General features: G+C 47.0%; 1 protein-coding gene and 1 long non-coding RNA gene across 2 annotated transcripts; one reads left to right on the forward strand and one right to left on the reverse strand.

The window, feature by feature from the left end:
* Nucleotides 1–707: 707 nt before the first annotated feature.
* On the reverse strand, nt 708–2305 carry GSX2 (GS homeobox 2). Its single transcript, XM_046655857.1, has 2 exons — nt 1732–2305; nt 708–1048 (listed from the first exon to the last, which is right to left on the reverse strand). Exons 1-2 carry the CDS (start codon nt 2303–2305, stop codon nt 708–710), a joined length of 915 nt encoding a protein of 304 aa, XP_046511813.1.
* LOC124236892 (uncharacterized) lies at nt 1700–17443 on the forward strand. The gene is made up of 3 exons (XR_006887869.1): nt 1700–1794; nt 15170–15305; nt 17193–17443. It is a non-coding gene; the product is annotated as an uncharacterized LOC124236892 (long non-coding RNA).
* Nucleotides 17444–21740: the final 4297 nt, after the last annotated feature.

Below are 21740 nucleotides of genomic sequence, written 5' to 3' on the forward strand. Positions count from 1 at the left end.
CAGGAGACCCACATTCCCAAGTTTTAGTAACACTTTCCTCTGAATTCTCAGATACTTTTTTTCCCTTCCCATGCCTTTCTCTAGATATGGAGGAGAGAGAGACTGGGGAAGATGGTGAGAGCAAACACCACGAATTTAAAACCTTGATTTTGTTTCATTTATTTAAATAAATATAAATATAAATTTTATATAAAACTATTCACATACAAAGGGACTTCCAGGGGCTTGGATTTTAAACTCTCCCCAGGCAAATTTTCAGAAAGCAAGACCTACAGGGTTTAGTTTTCTAAATTATTCGCAATTCAATACTTTCATTTTTAAAAGAACAACAAAATAATCAAGAAACCCCGTGTTCTGATCACGTTTTGAAGGACAGTAGGGAAGGGGAAATGACATGCGCTTTCAAAAACCACTATACAGTGTTAAACTTAAACCAACCCTGTTTCTTCTCTGTTTATGACCAGACTGAGTTGAATCTGGATTATGTACATTTTTAAAAAACGATCTATAACTGTGAGTGGAGCCCTCAACAAATAGGTCAAGGAGAAGGCGTGAAGGGTCAGGCGCGGCATGTACAACCCAGGAACTCTCGGGTCCGTTCCTTTCCAGATGGGACCATGGAATAGCAGAGGATTTGGGCCCTTGGTGCCTGCCTTGGCATTGAGGGGGCTGCCGGAAGCGGGTGGTGAAAGAGGGGCAGCCCTCCCTCATAAGGGGGAAATCTCCTTGTCATCGTTGGCTGAGGCCGGCGACAAGGAGTCCTCATCCTCCGAGCGCGCATAGTGCGCCTGGCTGCCGACACACTTGCAGCCCGCGTGACTGTTCCTCTGCGTGCCCTTCCCTTCCTTCTTATGCTTCACCCGGCGGTTCTGAAACCAGATTTTCACCTGCTTCTCCGACAGGTTCAGGTACGTGGCGATTTCGATCCTCCGGAGTCGAGACAGGTACATGTTGGAAGAGAATTCCCGCTCCAGCTCCAGGAGCTGCGTGCTGGTGAACGCTGTCCTCATCCTCTTGCCGTTGGGTACCTGGCTGGCGTCCGAGCCCCCTGCAGACCGGCCAAGAGAGAGCAAAGAGGTAATTCTCCGGCGAGGCGCTCCCACTCACGTGCCATCCCGTGGGAAGGACGCCTCTCAAGGACCCACACGCGACACTCAACCAAACACCTGTATCCATCCCTCATCCCTTCCCATTTCATGGCACATCGTTACTTAGTCGGGAAGGACAAGAGACGCCCAAAGCAAGTGAAGGCCTTTGATGTGCGGGCCGTAAAGTCAGAGGATTAAACGAGGGGTGGGGGCTGGCATTGCCCGGCCGTCTCCCTTCAAGCCTTAAGGAGAGATAGGCGGGCTTAGCCAAAAACATCGAAACGCTAATTAGCCAGCCCCGAGGCCAGAATGCCACATCTGAGTTCAAACACAGCCACCCCGAACCTCAGTCAGTTAACCTCCCGTTTCTCAGCCCTCAAGCGCGAAGTCCCAAAGGCCCCGATATTACGCAAGACTTGGGCACCAGGTACCAGGAATGAAGTGCACCAGGCTGTTTGAGAGGTTGGCAAGCTAACTTCCACCTTCGTGGAACTTCTGGGGACGACTCCACAGTTACACCAAAAGCCCCTCCTCTCTCCCCACCCCGCCCCCCCGGGCTCCCACTTCCTCCACCGAAGGCGGAAAGTTTGCTCCAGGGAGCTGGGAAGGCGCGGCGCGCAGGTGCCCAGAGACCCCGCCCTACCCATGGTGAGGCAGTGGAATCTCCGCGGGTCTGCCACGTTGTAGGTGGTGGTGGCGCAGACAGGTGCGTGGTGCTGCGGGTGCCCCAAGGCCGCCGCGGCCGCTGCCGCTGCCGCCGCAGCCGCTGCGGCAGCGGCCGAGCCAGGCTGCTGGGGCTGGTGGTGGTGATGGTGGTGCTGCGGCGGGTGGTGGTGATGGTGCGCGTGGCTCACGCGCGGGCAAAACTGCGCGTCCCCAGGACCCGAAGAGAACTGACTCTTGAGCAGGGGCAGGGCCCCGGCGCCCCCAGCCGCCCCGCCACCTCCGGCCCCTGCACTCCCGGCCCCTGCGCCCCCGCCGCCAGAGCCCGCCGGCCCACGAGAAGAGTGCAGGTGCGAAGTGACGCAGAGCGGGCAAACGCAGAACGCGCCGCTCTTGCGGGATGGGCACCCGGGCCCGGACACCGACATCACCAATGGGGACGGCATGCCCAGCGGGATGAAGAAATCTGGCCCAGGGTGCGGCTCAGGCAGCGAGGGCGCGGGCCTTGAGGAGTCCTTGATGATGAGCGAGTCGACATAGAAGGAGCGCGACATGTCGGGAGGGGTGGGTGGCTGGAGGGCCCGGCCGGCCGAGTCGCCCCCTCCCCTCTCCTGGTCTGAGCTCTGCCCCGGGCGCGGCGCGGACGCAGGCGGTCAAGCCCTTGGGGACGCGGAGGTGTTGGCGTCTGGGCTGCGAACAAAGGGGTCCCTGGAGAGGGCTGGTCCTCACGTCCCCCGCCTGGCGCCCCGGCTCTGGGATTTTATAGCCCCCACCCCGGCACGTGATGCTGCGGAGTACCGCTCGGCTCAGGCTCCTCGGCAGCTCCCCACCCTCGGGATAGGCTGCCCGAGTCACAACAGAAGCGGCGAGGAGGGGCGGGCGCGCGGCGGGGAAGAACTCGGAGGAGGGGGATGGGGGAGACTTTGCAAAGTGTAGGTTTTGTTAATTTCGCGGGGAGGCCAGCCTCCTCCCCCTCTTTCTCCACGCTTTCTCGAGAAATTGCAGAGCTCCATCCTTCATCCCATCGCTCTCCCTAGCCTAGGCCCCAGTCTAGCTCATCCGCGCCCCGCGGCCGCAAAGCGCACCAGGTGGGGACTTGGAGGCTTTTTAATAGGGATGCCCCATGCGCCCTGCTCCTCGGTGCCCGCGGTGGCTGAGGCACAGTAAAGTGTGAGGCCTGAGGTTTGGAGCAGAATTGTGCGGGCGGCGGACTGGCAGAGGCCCAGTGCCGAAGTGCAGCTTGGGCCGCGGAAGCGCACACATACACGCGCTGTTCCCCAGGGTTTGCACTTGGCCGAGGTCATTCAGGTGGTTAGTTTGTGACGGATCCCGGGCGTAACAGTGAGGCCTCCCAGCTGAGAAGCTGCCCAGCTTTTCATTCTGATGCTTGAGAAGCTCTAAAATGCCTTTACACTTGGAGCCTTCCTGGGGCCACTCAGAACAACGACCCTTCCTTGTGCCTCTAATGGGCAGCTCCTCCTTTTTTCAGAGAGAGACGTTGAAGAGTCCCTCTTTTCTTTCTCCAAGGGTTTCAGCGCTGCATTTCCAGGCCAATCCTACAAACTCCATCCCAAGGATTTTGGAGAGAAGACCCAAGCCCCAGCCCTCCTGGAGACTGGGCAGGGGTTGGGGGAGGCCTTGGCTCTGGGTCCTGCGATCTCCTGCCCCTCTGCATTTTACAGTTCTAGGGCAGCTGGCAGGCTATCCAGGAAGCACTCTCCACTCCCCACCCCTTTAAAAGCCCAAAAAGTTTGAAGGGAACTGAGGCACTCAAGGAATCCTGCCTCTGGATGGGAGAAGTGGCTTGCTTAGTAAAGGAAGTCTCTCTGGCTGGCAGAGGGTCCAGTGGAAGACTTGTATACCAGTGGGTGTGTGGGAAAGGGTGGCTGCCCAGAGGGGCTGTTGATATTTTGGGAAAGCAAACGGCAGATATGACAGCTTTCTCTTCTTTCCCCACGTAAAAATCTGGATAGAGTAGGGAGGGTGAGCAACAGCTACAAGTCGGATCCTTTTTTGGAAACAGCACACTTCAGGCCTGAGTTCACGATGGTGCTAAGAAACTTGGGGACAGGACTCCCTCCGCTTGCAAGAACCAAGTGCCCAAATCCTAGGGGAGCACCACTTCTCAGCTGGAGGCTGGGTTGTCTTCCTCTCTCCTCTTTCTGTCTCCTGTTTCCCCTCTGCATCTCTGTGACCCTCTATCCTGCCTGCTAGAGAAGTGTAATTGGGTTGTAGGGACGCCCCGCTCTGGGGAGCCCAGGATTTATGGATGGCAATTAAAGTTTTATGAATTGCAGCTGAGGCTGGTTATTGAGCTATTTGAATGTGATTAGAATTCAATTAGAAAGCGGTTAGTGGACGGTGGGTCTCTAGAGTGTAAACAGACAGCTATTCCAGAAATGTGCTAATCCAACACTTGTGACAACAATTAAGGAGTTTCAGGGCTTAACTCAGGGCAGCTCAGCTGTAACTACTTTTGTACCACAAGGTTTGCCGATGCAGACGCTCAGCCTCAACCCAGCCTGCCTGCCCAGCCCGCCCTCCCTCACTAGTGTCAGGAGAATCCAGGCAGTCCCCAGAATCATTCCAGCCCCAGAAAGAAGACTGGGAGCTCAACCACTGAGAGATGCTTCGTGGCAGGCTGCTTTTTACAGGCCTAAATTGTCCAAATAGGCGACATGATTTCTACATTCACTTTGCAAAGTATATATATTTTTTTCACTTAAAATTTTACATAATATATATTTATATGTATTTATTCACTTTGCAAATGTCTATATAATATATATGTATGTATATGTATAAAATGCCTCTTTGAGAGTAATAGTTTTCTCTCTCCTTGTCCCCACTCTGGGTTAAGGAGGTTATCCAAAGTCTGTTTTGGGCTGACAGTTTGGGTCACAGTGCTCCTGCTGGTTCTGGGTGTGCCCCTAGGAAGAACTCTTATGCTAATGTGCTGGAAGTTGTGCTTATGTGAGGATCATTTTATTTTAGAGAATCCAAAAGATGAAGCTTGAGCATCTAAGTCATTTTATGTCTGACTATAGAAACATGCAATTGGAGTGCTAAGGAATTTTGAGAAAAGTGAGAGGCCCATGGGGTCACTTAGGGCTGCAAGGGGACCAGCAGCCTGGGGCCAGACTGAGGCTGAAAGCAGACCGTGTCTGAGAAACTTACCTTTTGTAGTACTTGGTTAATTGCTCGAGCCCCCCCAAGAGCAAGTATTTTGGGGTCATGCTCCATACTGGAGTATCTTCTCAGACTCTTATTAGTTCTCTTTGGATTTCTCAGTGTCTCCCTCCCCTCTCTCTCTTTCTCTCTCTCTCCCTCCCTCTTTCTCCCTTCCTCCACTGCAGCCCCATCTTCAGAAGCCTGCCCCACTGTGCCTTGTCTCCCCTCCCCAAACGAAGCCTACCCTCCAAGTCCCTGGGCATTTTTGTGGCTGGCCTTGCCCAGCCGGACCCTTCCCCAAGACAGCAGCATCTCGAACCCGCTTGGAGCAGGAGTGGACCCCAAGCAGACCGTTGGCATGCTCCCATGGTGCCCCTGCTGCCACCCAATTTTATTTCTCAGTGATTCTGTCCGATAAAATTTCATCGTCCATTAAGTAATCCCTGAAATGAGAGCTCTTATGAGCCTATAATGAGCTCTAATTGCCACGACTCGGGGAGCCACGTGGAAGGATTTATTTGGTATTAAGCAGTTGGGTACAGAGTACAGGCTGTTACCTAAGCCATTGCTTTCATAATTCAAGGAGAAAATTAGTTCTTTTAAGGGGGTGGGAATCCTTTGATTTCCTCCCTCTTGCTTGGGATGACAGAGGATGGTTTTGTCTTCCTTGAGTGCAAGACAGTGTCACAAATGCAAAGGTAACAAAATTGTCCCTCCTTCATCCCCCGCCCCTCCCTGGTCAGGACACCCCACGCTTACCCTCAATTGAGAAGAAACCAAAGCAGTTCAGAGACACTGCCTTCTTACCCCTAGACTCTCTAACTTGAGCCTGGAGAAGCAGTTTCCTTCCAGCTCAAACTTGAGATGTGAATTCTTGGTTGCAGCTTTCAGAAAGTCTGCCAGTACTTTGCCCCCATCCTGGGTCACACCTGACCTGAAACCCACGTTCCCTTCTTCCTTCTCTCTCTTCCGGTTTCCTTTCATGGGCAAAGTCAGGGAAGGTAAAGGGCGCAGACTCAGCATTGCTGATTCAACAGGCCCTAGAGTTCTGACCCACTGATGTGCTTAGCCCTTTTTTCTGGCTGTAGCTCCCACTTTGCCCTCCCTCGTGCACCCCCCCCCCCACCCCCATCCCTAGTCCTTTTTTCTCTCAGTTTCTGCGTTTGCCCACACGGTTCTCCTGTCCCAAACGGAGGCCGAGAACAGGGCGGGACAGCCCAGGAGTTGGCGGGGCCGCCTTGGATTTATTTGCTCCTCTTACATTGATTTCATATTAGTTTCCAAAGCGATGAATGATCTCAAAGCTGGGTTTTGTTAACTGAACACAAACAGGAGACAGGACTTACTTGCCCCCAGCTCCCTTTAATGAGGTCATTATCAAAGCGTGAACAAGTCTATGAATGTTTTATTGAAAGCGCATCGTTAACTTGTATCCATCCTTTTCTCCGAGTGGCATTGTGATATTGCTGTCTGTGGCACATCTTACCCGATATAGCCCGAGATTTCCCCATTCTCTGTAACCAGGCAACCCTTTCTGAATACCCAAAAATTGAAAAGAACCGCTTAGTCTTCAAGAAAGTCCTCAATAATAGTGGAAAAGAACAAAGATCCAGGAGACAACAAAATGCCACAGGGGTGACTTTTCATGAGCAATTATCTCTCATTAATCAGAAGAACAGCTGCAATATTAATTTTCTCTCTTTCTTCCTCTCTTTTCACAGTCCCCAACATTTGAATAATCATAAATTTTGATTTTATGAAGGAGTCACATTTTCAGGGGCTGGAGGAAAGCAGCTACCTAGGTGAAGGCAAGGAGAAAACGCTCTCATTTTATTTTTTTGTCGTTGTTTGGGTAAAACTGCCAACAAAGCAAAATGGAAAAATAAAAATAGAAGGGAAATGCTAGAGAAAATGGTCCCCCCGCCTTCTTCTTCTGGATGGCGGCTGAGAATCAGGAGTCTTTTTCCCGCGCCCCCCTCATAACAACTTCCCCTCCCATTTTTCCTCCCCCTGCCCAGACCTCTTCCCCAGTTCTGCTCCGAGCAGGGCGGAGGGAAATGTCCCCGGCGTCTGGCGTGGGAGTTTCAGCCGGGTTTCTGCCCGTTTAACTTGCAAACGTGAAGCCAAGCGTTGTCGATCTGACCAAAGAGACACTCTTTGGGCGTAACTTGCATTGTGGCCATCAAAAGCCCGCCAGCCTTGGATGAACTGAGACGTGCATTCAGCAGAAATGGGGCGCTCGCTCTCCTTTCAGGCGCCGGAGAGGCGATTGTTCACAGGATGTGTAGCCAGGGTGGAAACCGAGGGTCCCCAGATAAGGCTGCAACCTGCAAACGGGCTTGGGGGACTTAAAAGAGTCTCATTAAAGCCGAGGCTGTAATTAGCAAATACACACTCATAGAGAACCCAAGCCCCTCTTGAAAAGCTGTGAGGCAGGATGAAAGAGGGGCAGTTGAGAGTCAGTACCCACATTCCTGCGCTGGCTGAGCGACGAGGGGCTCAGGCGCCCGGCTGCCCCTTCAGCTGTCCCAAGATTGTTACCTTTAATGCGCGGCCGGGCGAGGCCGTTCCGCCGAGAGGGCAGGCTACGAGCCTTGTGCTCGCCCATCACCAAAAAATGATCTTGGTTCTCCCTAGTGTTTATTCAGAGCGGATGGGCCTTTGAGAAACCTGAATTCGCCTTTGTGCTCACCACAGGCGCAAGAGTTCAATTCGGCCTCGGAGAAGGGGGTGGGGGACGCTTCTGGGAAAGGAGTGAGGATTTGGGCTCCGAATTTCAGGAACTGCCGTCTCCGGGGCCTCCCAACAGAGTTTTTTGATGGCCCCGAATGGGCGCCGCACAGCCCCTCTGCTCCCCACTTCACCTTAACATTCGCACACCCCCAAATCCTTAAGCGTAACAAGGCATCCCTCCCTCACCCTTAAAGCTCTCCTCTGTCATCAGAATAAAATTTATTGAGCGCCTAGTCGGTGCCCAGCGTGTGCTGGGCGCGGCGGGGAGCACGCCTGAAAAGGCCAAGACTGTATCCAATAGAATATTGTTTCATTTCGGTAACAATGGCCTGAGGTGGGAAACAATTATCCGGATAATTGAAGCAAATGCTCCACCTCCTCCCTCCCTTTCCAGTTCCCTTGGTGCTTGCCATTTTTTTTTTTTTCCTACCTTTTTCAGAGACGGCGTTTTTTGTTTGGTCAGGAGGGTGAAATTGGGAGTGTAAGGTGGGGGCTGAATTATTCACACGCATACCAATTCTCCACTTCCCTTGGCCTAAGTTTGCTGAAAGCATTGGGCAGAAATAGCTGCTTAGTAATGGGACTCAAGGCAGTTTTGTTTTTTTTAAGTTACCAAAAAGAGAGTGAAACTGTAATTTTTAGCCATCTGGCCTTTCTGTTGTTCAACCTCCGTCATCTACAAAAATCACCTGGAGAGTGTTTTAAAAATATCAGTGCCCTAGAGATTTTGACTTAATGGTGTGGGGCCAGAACGTCAGAATTTAAAAAACAAAAAGACCCTCCCAAACTCTCCACGTGGTTCTGATGCAGGTGAGAGTTGAGAAATAATGGATATCTCCTACCTCCTACTCCTGCTTATCCTGGAGCCTGAAGAGAATAACAACCTCTCTGAACATCGTTCAGTAATTGATAGTTTGAAAGTGTGTATTGAGTGCCTTCCACGTGCTAGGGAATTCTGTTGCACAAGACCTGTCCCCTGGGAGTTTCCAGCGAGTTAAATGAATCAACAAATCAACTCAAAGCTGATAAATTACAAAAGGTGGCAAGAATGCGAAAGAAAAGCCCACATGGCTCTGGGATTGAATAAAACTGAAGCCTGAAGTGACCCACAGGATGAGTAAACTGGTGTTGGCCTGGGAAGGAAAGGGGGACGGGGAATGTGTGCAGGCCACTGAAGGGCGTGCACAAGAGCGGGGCAGAGTTTCTCTCTTGGCTAATCGCAAGAAGGGAAAGGAGGCCAGGGAGATTGGTGGAAGAATCTCAGTTTCTGCATCTGTGAAACAGGAAAAATGCCCGCCACCTTCGGGTCCTTGTGAGGCAATAAGGGCTGCTTAGCACCAGTCTGGTGCCTCGTAAGAGCTCAGGGCATCTCTTGCTTTTATTATTTGGGACCTGCAGGTCCATGTGCCCTTGGAGGCTTAGGAATGAGGTATCAGAGCCCTGGGCATTGCAGCGAGGAACCCGGAAGCCGGAGCCCACTGCCCAATCATCTCTGTCCTGGTGCGTCTCTTCTGGGCAGAGTTTTGCTCTCCAAGACTCCTCTGCAGTGCCCCGATGGTGCCCAACCCGAGGCGTACCTGTCTCCCTTCAGCAGCCTCAACAACCTGGGCCTGCCAGGGGAACTGCTGCCACCTCCACCTCCCTACCCCTGTCAAAGACTTCTCATCCTGGCAGTCCCCTCTTGGGACTGTGCCCTAAATTTCACTGCTTCGGTGAACTGGAGAACCTTCCAGCTTTGCTGACCTGTTTTGCAGAGGAGGAAACAGGTGTATGTCAATCTTCATAGCCACCACTTCCTGGGCTCTCAATGGGTGCCGGCCCAGAATCAGGAGCCTTGCTTGCATGACCTCATTAATCCGCACAACTGCCCTACCAGATAAAACACCATTAGTATGGCTGTTTCTTGGATAATAATCCTGAGTCTTATTGAAATTCAAAGACTTACCCAAGGCCACAGAGCTAGAGATGGCAGAGCCAGAATTCAGACCCGGTCAGTCTAATGTGGGGGCCTTGAGTTTTAGGCACTAGGCAATACTATCTCCTACTAATATCTAGCATTTATTGAGTACCTACTATGTGACTGGCTATGACTTAAGCCTTTAATGCATCATTTATTTCTCACAATGACCCTGTGAGGTAGATACTTTTATTATTTACTTGTTTGTTGTCCACTTCTTGGGTAGTGTGGTTTTCCTATATATTAGAGATTATAAAGGCCAGTCTAATATGGCCCATATGACAGAAAGGGCACAGATGGGAATTGGGATGAGGATAGAGAATGTGATTGTTTTTGCTCTCCTGCGCCCAGAACATAGTAAGTACTGAAAGACATTTGAGTGGTTGAAAGCAACATCTTGTTCTTTTACTTCAAAAGCCTTCATCATAATCAATACATACGTCTGCTGGTTTACTTCATTGCTGGTTGCGTACCCCCCCAGTCCCTAGTTGACTGCAACCTGCACCTGGGCACAAACTGGGTCTGTTTTGTTTATTCACCCATGTATGTCAAACGTCCAGCCCGGAGCTGGCATATATTGGGAGTGAGAAAAATATTTATTGAACGATGGATTCCTCACTTGACAGGGAAACTGAGGCACGGAGAGGCTATGCAACTTGTCCAAGGCCACACAGCTTGGAAGTGGCAGCGGGAGGATTCAACCCGAGATCTAACCCTAAGACTCTGTTCGCCTTCTCGCCCTAGCCCACAGCCTCATGCTCTGTGTCGCCTGGGCCACCGCGACCGGGCGCGGGAACCAGGGCCGGCCTGAAGTCCTCCTCCGGGGCCCCCCCGCCGCGGGTGGAGCCGAGGGAGGCAGAAGCTGGAAGAGGCCGGAGAGGCCGCTCCCTAGACGGCGGCCGACAGGCTCCGAGGCTGTGCGCGGCGCTCCGGAGCTCCCGCCCCGCCGGCGCGGGAACCGCCACCTCCTCCTCCCCGGGATCTGTCTCGCTCTCCGGCCTCGGTCCCCCTCTGCCTGGCTAACCCGTTTCTCACTGGAAAGCGAAGCGACTCTAAGCTATCGCGTTGAATCCACAGCCTGAAAACACCTCCACCGGCAACGGTCCCCGAACCCCGAACCCCCCAGCGCCGGCGCTCGCGGCGTCCCCGCTGCGACAGGTGCGCATGCGCAAGCGTGAGAGCTGGGGGGAGACTTGAACAGGATCCTGTGTGTGCGCAAGCTCGTGTGAAGTGTGTGAGTGGGGAGTGAACGTACGTGGGAGTGTGACACGGTGTGTGTGTGCGTGAGGGGGTGTGCATAGTCAATGTATATGTCTGCAAGCTTGTGAAGAGGTGAAGAGTGTATGAGTAGAAGCGTGTGCGTATATGTAAGTGTATAAGTGAAGAGTGTGGATATTTGAGAGCTTGAGTGGGGGTTGTGAGCCTAAGTGTGTGTGAATATAGGAATGTGTGAACATGGGAATGTGCGAATAAGAGAGACTGAGTGTGTGAGGATGGATGTGGAGGCAAGCGTGTGTCAAGAGTGTGAGTGAGCCTCCGAATGTGAGTATGTGCGAAGCCGTGTGCCTGTGTAAGAATGTGTATGCACGAGGGCCACACGTGTGAAGAGTATAGGTGGGGGTGTGGGCGTGTGAGTGTGAGTGTGGATTTGGGAGAGAGCGTGTGTGGGACATTTGCGTGTGAGAGGGGGCACGTGCGTGGGGCGCATCTCCTCGAGCCCCGCCCCTCGGGGGCTCACTCCTACCCCGCGGGCGGGCAGGGGGCAGAGCCAGCGCTGCTTTGCGCTGCCCCGCTGTTTTGAGTGCAGAGTCAGCTTGGGGCCTTGGAATCTGGGACGTCACTGAAGGAGGGGACGGGAGTGTCTCCTCACGTCCAAATCGGGATGCTCTAAGCGGGAGGGACGCTGGGAGCATCGCCTGCGGGCCCGTTTCACCTGCCCCTGGTTTCTTCGCTCACTCTGTGGATCCTCTTTCCGTCCAGTTACTCAGTGAGCATTTATGGAGTGCCTTCAGTATGCTAGGCTCTCCTTTAGGTGTGGGGGAAACCAGGAGAACAAGATGGGCTTCCCTAGGGCTTTCTGTTCATGTGTAACTGCTGGTGATACAAACATAAATCTTGGTCTCTGCCCTCAAGCAGAGGGGCGGGGAGGGCTTATAAGACAGATAGTGATAGCAATAAGACAATGCATTGAAATAAGTGCATGTGCAGTCTGTCTCCATTCCAACTTCAACAGTTTCACTGCACTATTGAGTTTTGGCTAGGGGTTAGGATATCCTGGGTGTGAATCCCTCCTCCCTTGACAATGGAAATAATAATGGCCCATCTCAAAGTGTGGCTGTGAGCTTTAAATGAGTTAAGTTGCAACAACCCTTGGCACCATGTTTGGAACGTGGTTGACGCTCAATATATACAAGCTATGATGATGGTGATGATGACGTTTCCCAGGCCTGATGGAATGTTGTGGAGAAGGGGAGATGCTGCATTTGTGGGCTAGAAAGTTTAAGAGATTATCCATGGATTTAAATTAAATTGTGTATAATAGTATTACATTCCTGTCTAGCATCAGGCTATATCACATGTTTGGTTTTCATTTTTCTCTAATAACTGCTTCTCCTCCTGGACCAATGGTATCAATAGTGCTGTTGTCAAGGGTAAATGAAGTCTTGGGGGAAGACAGCAAGCACCCACAGGAGCCGAATGTCCTTTAAGGCAGCCTTGAAGCATTTCTAGTCCGCCCAGGTACCATGAAAGTGAAAGGGAATATTTTCACAGTGACACAAAATGTGTGCTGTAATTTAACCTTGTGAGCCAAACTTCTGATGATATATGACATAGGAAATAAGTTTCCTGATTAGCCACGTACCTCCCTGGAACAAGGTACTGTATAAACAATTGCAGGGCGTATTTTGTTTTTTAAAGAAGGCTGTTTTATTAAGATTCTTTTTTTGATGTTTAACTAGGATCATAAAATAATTTTATTTTAAACCAAAAGAACATGTTCAAAAATTGAATTTCCTTGTTGAGATTTTTTTCAAGAAAAAATACATCAAAAAGACATCTTGAAAAGTGTGAGAATTGGTTGCAGAATCTAGGTTTGTGAACTTAGCAGCTGAAAAGGAATTTTGCCATTATTCAGCTGATGCATCTCATGTTACAACTAGAGCAACTAAGGTCCAGAGAGAAGTGGTGTAAGTGGTCTCTCCCTCTAGCAGTCACCAAGTAGGACCATCTCAATTTTGTTCCTCTAGCCACAGTTTTACCTTAGTGGGAAGATGCCTTGGCAACTGGGAGGAAAAAAGGGAGAGGAGTTCCAGTGCCCTTTCATATGGGCACCTCTCTGTTGCTGGCAACTCTTATCTTCTGGTGGCTCAGACTCAAACCCTTGGAATCTTCCTTGACTATTCTCTTTCTCTCCACACATTTAATTCATTTAAAAAAAATTCCTGATGGTTCTATCTTCAAACATATCCAGAAACTGACCACTGTCAGCACTCCCACTACTACCACACTGTCCCCATCACAGTCTAGCCTCCAGACTGGGCTCCTTCTTCCTAGACTTGCCTCTGTAGTCTGTTCTCAACCCAGCAGCCAGAAGGATCCTCTAAAAAGAGAAGTCAGATCAGATCAGAGCAAGAATCACAGACCTCACAATGGCCAAAAAGCCTCTCCATGGTCTGGCCGTGGCTGTCTCCCTGACTTCCTCTCCTATTGGCCTACTCTCTCGCTCTGCTTTCCTTGCTTGTCTGGCTCTCTCCTGCACTGGCTTCCCCTCTGCAGAGAACTCTTCCCTGCGCCGACAAGTCTCACTTCCTCACCTTCAGGTCTTCCCTCCAGTGGCACTTTCTTACTCTTTTTAAAATACCAAAGCCTCTCCTGTGCCCTCTGCACTCCCAACCCCCTTACCATGCTGTTTTGTTCTCCTATAGCACTTAGCACTTTCCAGCATACTATATAACATACTGAGTTTATGTGTTTATTGCCTGAACCTCCTGTGAAACTGAAAGCTCCTGGAGGATATTTTTGTCCGTTGGGGTCACTGAGAACAGTTCCTGGCGCTGTAGGTGCTCAATCAATATTTGATGTGGGATTGAAAGAAGGCCAGTGTTCTAGGCAGATGCCTAATCACCACTCTATCTTACCTCTACATAGAACTTTGGAGTTAACAAGTAGTCTTAAATGTGTTAATGTCACTGGATCTGCACAATTACATAAGCTAGAGAAGACTTTGTTTTGCTTCTTTTTTTTCTTTTTAAAGATTGGCACATGAGCTATCATCTGTTGCCCATCTTCTTTTGTTTTTCTTCTTCTTCTCTCCAGAGACCCCCCAGTACCTAGTTGTATGTTCTAGTTGTAAGTTCTTCTGGTTATGCTATGTAGGACGCTTCCTCAGCGTGGCTTGATGAGCTGTCCTGTGTCCCTGCCCAGAATATGAACCTGTGAAACCCTGGGCCATTGAAGCAGAGTGTGCGAACTTAACCACTCGGCCATGGGCCGGCCCCAAGACTTTTTATTTTGATTGTTATTTCCACAATAAGGTATTCAGAGATTTAAGGACTTGCCCAAGTCCGATCCAGAACTAGTATCTAAATCAGAGTGTCTTTTTCAGTGGGAGACAAGTTCTCTATTCTAGACCTCTTGGCTAAATGAGGAAAACTAATAGGTTACTGGATTCACTGTAGATTCTTCTAAATCCTGGCCCTGGGATGAGGGCTGGGGCCCTCCCTCCTCTGTCTGCCTTTAGTATTATGTAGCTGCCCAGGCCCCAGCTAAATGAGCGGTGCTTGGGGGAGCTAGCACAATGGCCACATCCTCTTGTTTTTATAATTTGCATGGGGTTGGAAACAAGAGATATTGTCTTGTTGTTAGCCCGAGCTCATTTGGAGTCTGGCCTGAATCTCTGGATTTGGCTGGATGCCCTCCCTTGTCTGACTGCTCTGGGCAAACCAACATACTGCCTTCATCAGTGTATTACAGTTCCTTCCTCATGTTTGGGTTCTCTGTCAGTCCATCAGATTTAGCTGATGAGCTCATTGACTGCAAACTGATTGAGCAAGACAATGTCCCTCAGTCTCTGGGCACGCACAGCACCATTGTCTTCCACAGATACTAGTCATAATTGACCTCCCCTTCCGAGAGCATTGGTATGTCAATAGTTATTAATCAGTAACTGTTAGAGCAAGAATTTGTCATATTGAACTACAAAAGTAGTCAAAAAAAAGTCATATGTCAAGTAAAAAGCCAAAAAAAATCAGAAAATTGATGTAAATACAAAATTACCAATTCTGAACAAATTTTTAAAGGCAATACTTTTTCCTCAAGGATGTTCACATGTAGTAAAATAAATGACAGTTAATTCTTTGTTATCCCTTGAATGGCATAAATTGTTACTTTTTTATGTGAATGGGGAAAATTTAAACATTTTGAGACAAGAAAAGGAAAAGAACAATTTGTTTATTGAAATATTAATTCAGTGTTTGGTTATTCACAGATTATCTCCATGCCATCTCCATTTAGAATTTAATACATGTTTCCGTCATACACTATTTTTCTGTTCCAGGTGCTCGAAAGCAACAGAGACGTTAATTATGAATGCAGAAGGCATGGTTCAGAAAGGAGTGATGGCAGCCAAAGTTAACTGCGTCATTGTTCTTCTGGAGGGGGCTTTTTACCTGTACTTTTTGAGATCAGGCAAGGTAATGGTGTTCTAAACAATGTACCTAATAGTAATCACAATACCACTTATATTGGCCATAGAATGACCCCTAACCACATGGGATTCTTAGTGTATTTAGATGTCAGTAAAAGACAAAGCTTATCAGAATAATGGCTGCTTTTAAATACAAGGCCTGAGTCGTATTGTTAGAGGAACTTCCGGAAATAGAGCTACAGTTGCTATTGAAATTCAGTTCAGTTTAATTCACCATTATTTACTGAGTGCCTGCGTGTGCTAGGTATAGAATCTAACAACAGCTCTCAATGAATTCTAATAGGTGTGTGATAATGTAAGGCAACAATCTATGGAACCATGGAGGAGAGAGCTGTTCTTCCCACTGGCATCAGGGACTCTGATTGGGCCTTGAACTATTTACAGGATATGCTCAGATTAAAAACAATACAATAATAACAACAGTGAGAGAATAGACTTCTAGGCCAAGGGTTTGTTAGTGAGCACAGGCCTGGAAGATGGATATGCGTTATGTGGAGGTGGAATAGCTGCATTCAGGAGAGAGAAACATCAAGGGTTGCTTAGCAGCAGAAAGCAGAGTCTGAGTGGCAGGTGAAGGAGTATGAGATATCTCTATATTAGATGGACAGTCTCTGAAGGATGCTAAACAGAAAGTTGAAATGGTTATATTATAATCATTGTAAAGGATGGATTGGAAGAGAGAGAAAGCAGAAGCAAATTCCTTTTTTTTTATTGAGTTAATGATAGGTTACAATTTTGTGAAATTTCATTTGTACATTAATGTTTGTCATTCGTGTTGTAGGTGCACCACTTCACCCTTTGTGCCCACCCCCCCACCCCACCTTTCCCCTGGTAGCCACTAATCTGTTCTCTTTGTCCACATTTTTAAATCCCTCATATGAGTGGCAGAAGCAAATTCTTAAAGTCCAGTCTCGAGACGATGAGAATCATATTAATCAGTGGTGGTGGGAATGGAGAGCAGAGGATAAATTCAAGAGTCATACGGAAGGGAGCATGAACAGTCCTTGTTACTAAATAGATGGGATGTGGGTACAGAAAGAAGAATGAGTCCATGAGGAATTGGATTTCTAGCTCAGGCATCTGTGTTAACGACAATGGTGTTAACAAATACAGTGGTTACAGATGGAAGATAAACAGTTTTCATTGTTTCGGATGGGCTTGTAGATAGAGTGAGTGGAAGAGAAAGAAGATAAACAATTTGGTTTTAGACATTTTGAGTTGTAAGTACTGTCAGAACAGCCAAAGGGAAATTTTTGATGTATAATAGCAGTTAGAAATATGGATCTGAACTTAAGAGAAATAGGGGTTGGAAATAAAAATGGTATCAGCCTATAGTATTTAAACTATATACAATAGTTGCAGCATTAAGATAAGATGATATTACTGAGCGTTGAGGTGATGGTTAGAACAGTGGTCAGGAAAAGCCTCAAGGTTGTAGTCTTGGTATAGTGCCTATCGGATAATTGGCACATAGTATTGAACATATTTGTTGAATGCTGAGTCTGTTCCAGAGTCTCACTCCCCTGCTCTCAGAAATTGTAAAAATCTCTTGGTCTGTTTGTGCAGGGGTAATCAAGCACTTACCACTTGGCAGTGGGACCAGAATGCAGTGGATTTGGAAACTAAATCAGTTGTAAGGTGGTTTGGTGTGAATATGGGATTAGAATTATACATAGCCTCTTATAGCCAACCAGGAGCCTTAGAAAGTTGGCCTAAGCACTCTTTCCTCATGCCCTCCCATCTAACAGAAATAGAGTAAGTAGGGCAATCCTGATGTAGAATTCAGACACCCTGCCTTGTTTTCTTTCCCAAAGGCTTCCTTTTTTGTGTAGACTTTAGACATTTTCTGATTGACTCAACTTTATCTCCACAGGGCCTGTTGACAACTTAACATGCCAAGAACCCATCAAGTAAGGCAGGTAGATGTTTATGGCCTGGTCCTGGTCCTGGTGTATTACCACAGCATTGCTCAGATTCCCAGTCTGAGTCAGAATCCTAAGTGACTGTTCCACGTCACAGGATGTTTGTTTGCGTTTGCTGAAGGACTTAAAGTGCTTGCAAAATGGTCTGTCATATCCATCTTCAGAAAGAAGATTGCTCATCTTTGAGATCCCATGTAGATGGAAAAAGGAGGTAGAAATGATAAATAAATGTACAAAATCATATACAGTATCACCATTTACCGCCAGCTATAACTTTTTATTGGTCCTGTTAATTTTCCATGTCACCTCATTACCTAACTAACTGCTCTCATTCTATCACATTCTGGATCAACCTCTCTGCTTCAACCAGAAGGGCCTGTTTGTGACCCATGGTACACACAGCCCCATACTGGGGGCTTCCTACTGACACCTTTCCCCACTTAAAGTACTTCTATGCTTTTCTCAATCATCTATCCAACATTTAATCTTTAAAATCTTCCTCAAAACTACAGCTTTTTCATAGAACTTTTTCTTCCTAATGGTGAAATGCAAATCATCCAAAATTCCTCAGTGTTTACATATGTAGTAACTATAATATCTTAAAGAGCAATATCTTATAGACTAGCCCTCAGCATCGCCTAGAGAGGTGGTTGAGTTGAATGGACTGTTTGACTAAGTAAATCTGAAGTTTCTTAGATCATGAGAATAATAATGATAGTAACGATCATTCAGCGAGTATCTCCGTGCCAGGCGCTGTACTAAGCATTTTGCTGTCATTACATTTGATTGTCACAGTAAAGCGAGGAGCATATCACCCTCGTTTTACAGATGAGTTAACTGAGGTTCATAGAGGTTAAGTAATTTGCCCAAGGTCTCTTGATTAGTAAAGAGCAGAACCTGCATTCAAACCTATGTCTTTGAGACTCTGCAGTTGGTAATCTTGCCATTGCATCATGTTTTTAGTGTTTGTTTTTTGAAAGACAAAAATAGTTTCTGTGGGGGCCAGCCCGGTGGTGTAGTGGTTAAGTTCATGCGCTCCACTTCCACGGCCCAGGGTTGCTGGTTCAGATCTCCAGCACAGACCTAGCACCGGTTGTCAAGCCATGCTATGGCGGCATCCTACATAAAATAGAGGAAGATTGGCACAGATGTTAGCTCAGTGACAATCTTCCTCAAGCAAAAAGAGGAGGATTGGCAACAGATGTTGGCTCAGGGCCAATCTTCCTTACCACAACGCCCCCCCACCCAAAACAGTTTCTGGCATTTTCTTGATCTCTTTCTATTCCTCCTTGTACAGGGCCATGTACTGAATGCTGTAATTAAATAGGCTCTTTTAGGTTGCAGGAACACATGGATGCTCCATTTCCTTCAGCAGACTGTTTTTGGTAAGGATAGACGGGGAAGTAAGGAAAGTAGGATCTGCCTTAGCAACTAAAAAGCCAACCTCATGGAAAATGGGAAAAATCGCTCCTCCTCAGGTCCATTTCCTCAGAAGGGGCTTACTTAGAGTTTTGTGGATCCTCTCTCCCTCTGTGAACAAAGCTTGCTAAAGTTCAGATGAAAGACCTTTCATTAGAAACCAGTTTTTTCATTAATTCAACAAGTATTTATTGAGTGCTGACTATATGTCAAGCACTCTTCAAGGCACTCGGGAAAAATGGTGAACATAACAGATAAAATTTTCTCCTAATGGGGCTCATGTTCTAACAGTTCCTTTTACTACGTTTTAGCAATGATAAATCTCTTGGAGCCTGTCTCTTCTTCATGCTTGTTCTCCAGATTTTAAGTCTTCTCCATTTTCAAGATTGTGCTTGAATTAAGAAGTGGGTCTAAGCCAGTATCTCCCAGATTTGTTTATAGTGGTCACCTGTTGGTTGCTTCTACAGCATTCATAGTGTTTGGATTCAGCCTTGGAATTCTGGGGAAGCTGACGCTATCTATGGCTCCAAAGAGGAACATGTGATCTAGCCTAAGCCAGTCAGTATATGTTATCCCTTCCACAGTGACTGGCTTGGTAAGCAGCATGTGTTGAGAAGGTCCAATAAGAGCAGATCTCAGAACTTTTGGGGGGGATTTCAAGAACTCTGATCCTCTCTCACGCTCTGGAGACTGTGAGGTGTAAATATGAGGGCTGGATCTACTGCAGTCATTTTGCAGAGAAGAGGGAAGACTTTAATACTCAGAAATAAACAGAGTCCCAAAATGGAGCTGGAGGTCTGATCAAATTGCACTTTGACTGCCCCACCTCTATACTCTAACCATCAGTGAAGCCAATAAATGTCTTTATTTATTAAGACAGTTTGAATTTAATTTTGCTAATTGAAACAAAGCATAGCAATTGACACTAAAGAAAAGAAAAGAAAAGAAAAAACACTCTCCTTTGTTTTTTCTAAAAGCATTTCACAGGACTAGATTTTCTCAGAATAAATTCACATTGCAAAATGTTCATTTTGACAGACTATAGCCTTTAGCCAATGTTGCAGAGAGGATAAAATATGCATCCCTTTGACAAAGATCTTTCCTATATTTAAAAAAATATTTTTGTATCTACTGTTATATAGTCTAAGTCCAAAGAAATATTAAATGTTAATCTTCAAAGATGGTAGGTGGTTTACATTTTTAACACAGTTTTTCAGTGAGTGATTAAAACACCTTTGAGATATTACTTAAGGAAATGAAGGGGGGAAAAAAGAGGCCATTGTGATTATGGTCGAAAGAAAGAAAGAATATATCTCGGGAGAAAGAAAATACGGAAAAGGTAGAAGAAAACAAAAAGGAGGGATAAAAATCAATTTTCTAAAAAGGGAAGTTTTAACACTAACTTGGGAGAGAAAGTATACAGTAAAATTTCTAAGATTGTATAATTTAATGTCATGTAGGAAAACATAAAGACAATAGTTAATAAATCACAAAAAGATCTCTTAAGGTTGAGTGGACAGAAAAATGAAAGATAGGCTCATTACAGACAAACATAATTCGAATTATATTAGGTTGTTTCTATGCTATTTTAATGATGATCCAGAAACAAAAGGGGGATTAAAAAGGATTGTGGAACTATTCGCTAATGGTATGAGCCTAATCTGACTCAATTAAATCTGACCGAACTGCTCTGCTCAACAGGACCATCCAAATGTTGTCTTTGATCACCTTAGGAATGAGAACGGAAAGTAATATCTGACCCTTTGGCAACGACATTTATCAAAATGACATTTGACGTGTGTGTGATGGTAGGGTCCTGAGCTACCAAAAGTTTGTAAACTCAGTAACCTGAAAAAACCTGTATTAGTAGGCACTAATTATAGAATCAACATGTGGGAAACATTACATTCATGGGTTGATTGGCATCTCTCCTAGTTGATCTGAGATTATCGTTTAAAGAGCTTTTGATTTTTGGTTTGTTTGCCAAGTTACATCATTCCTAAAGCATCTCAAGTCAGACAGGACAGGATAGAACCACATGCTGATGCCACAGAGTGTAGATGAGTCCAAATGGACCCTGATTTAGTCAACAGTCATGCTCTAATCATGAATGATCAGCGCTGTGATACTAACAAGAATGATCAACTGCTCATGTGACATGTCCTTAAACAGGTCTTCATGGTTGGCAGTGGGGTGGCAGGAGGGCTGCTGTGGAAATGAAATTACAGGGACTTAACAGACTGAGTAGGATCTCTGGGCAAGGAGGGATGACTTCTAAAGTGAGCAGTAGCCACAACAGACTTGTTGGGACATTCAGAGGAAGCATCTCCTGTGGATAAACCTCTCACGGCTAATCATTATGCTAATCCATGGGAAATAATCTGTCCATTCCTTAGATGACACATGCATTGCTACCTCAATGAACCTCTCATAGATAATGTGAGCTGTTCATTTGAATCTTGGTAAACAATAACATCAAGCTGACTCTTCTTCCAGTTCACTCATTGAATTCTTAAGTTGTCTGGCAACTGTGTAGGTCTGAATGGATGCCTAGTCACTCATAAACCCTTTCCACTACCCGAGAGTATGGCTTTGCTCAGAGAGAAAGACTGAAAGAGAGGAATGGTTGCAGCATCTTCTTGTATGTCTACAGGGATTTGTAGGTGCTCAGAACATGGTCCAGCATGGTGAATTGTTTCTGTGAAAGAGGCAGCTAGAAAGGAATATTGTCCTCATGCTCTAGATAAGAGAATTGAAGGAAGATAATTAAGAATAGACTGATTATAATGCAGCATGAAAATGCATATGCATTATCTCCTCTTTATTCCAGTATTCTATCCACCCTGAGTGATATAACATCGTCATCACTAATAACAACTAACATTTATTGAGTACTTATTATTTTTTACATATATAATTCCTTTTTTTCTACATATGTAATTTCATTTAATCCTCCCAACAACTCTATGCAATGAGTGCTATAATTAGCTCCACTGCACAGATGAGGATAACAGGTACTGAGTCAACCCAGTTTCCCACGTCTTAAATATCATCCTGGGATTGTTAAATGTTTGGGGAGA

Source organism: Equus quagga, chromosome 3 (genome assembly GCF_021613505.1).
Source record: "Equus quagga isolate Etosha38 chromosome 3, UCLA_HA_Equagga_1.0, whole genome shotgun sequence".
NCBI lineage: Eukaryota > Metazoa > Chordata > Mammalia > Perissodactyla > Equidae > Equus > Equus quagga.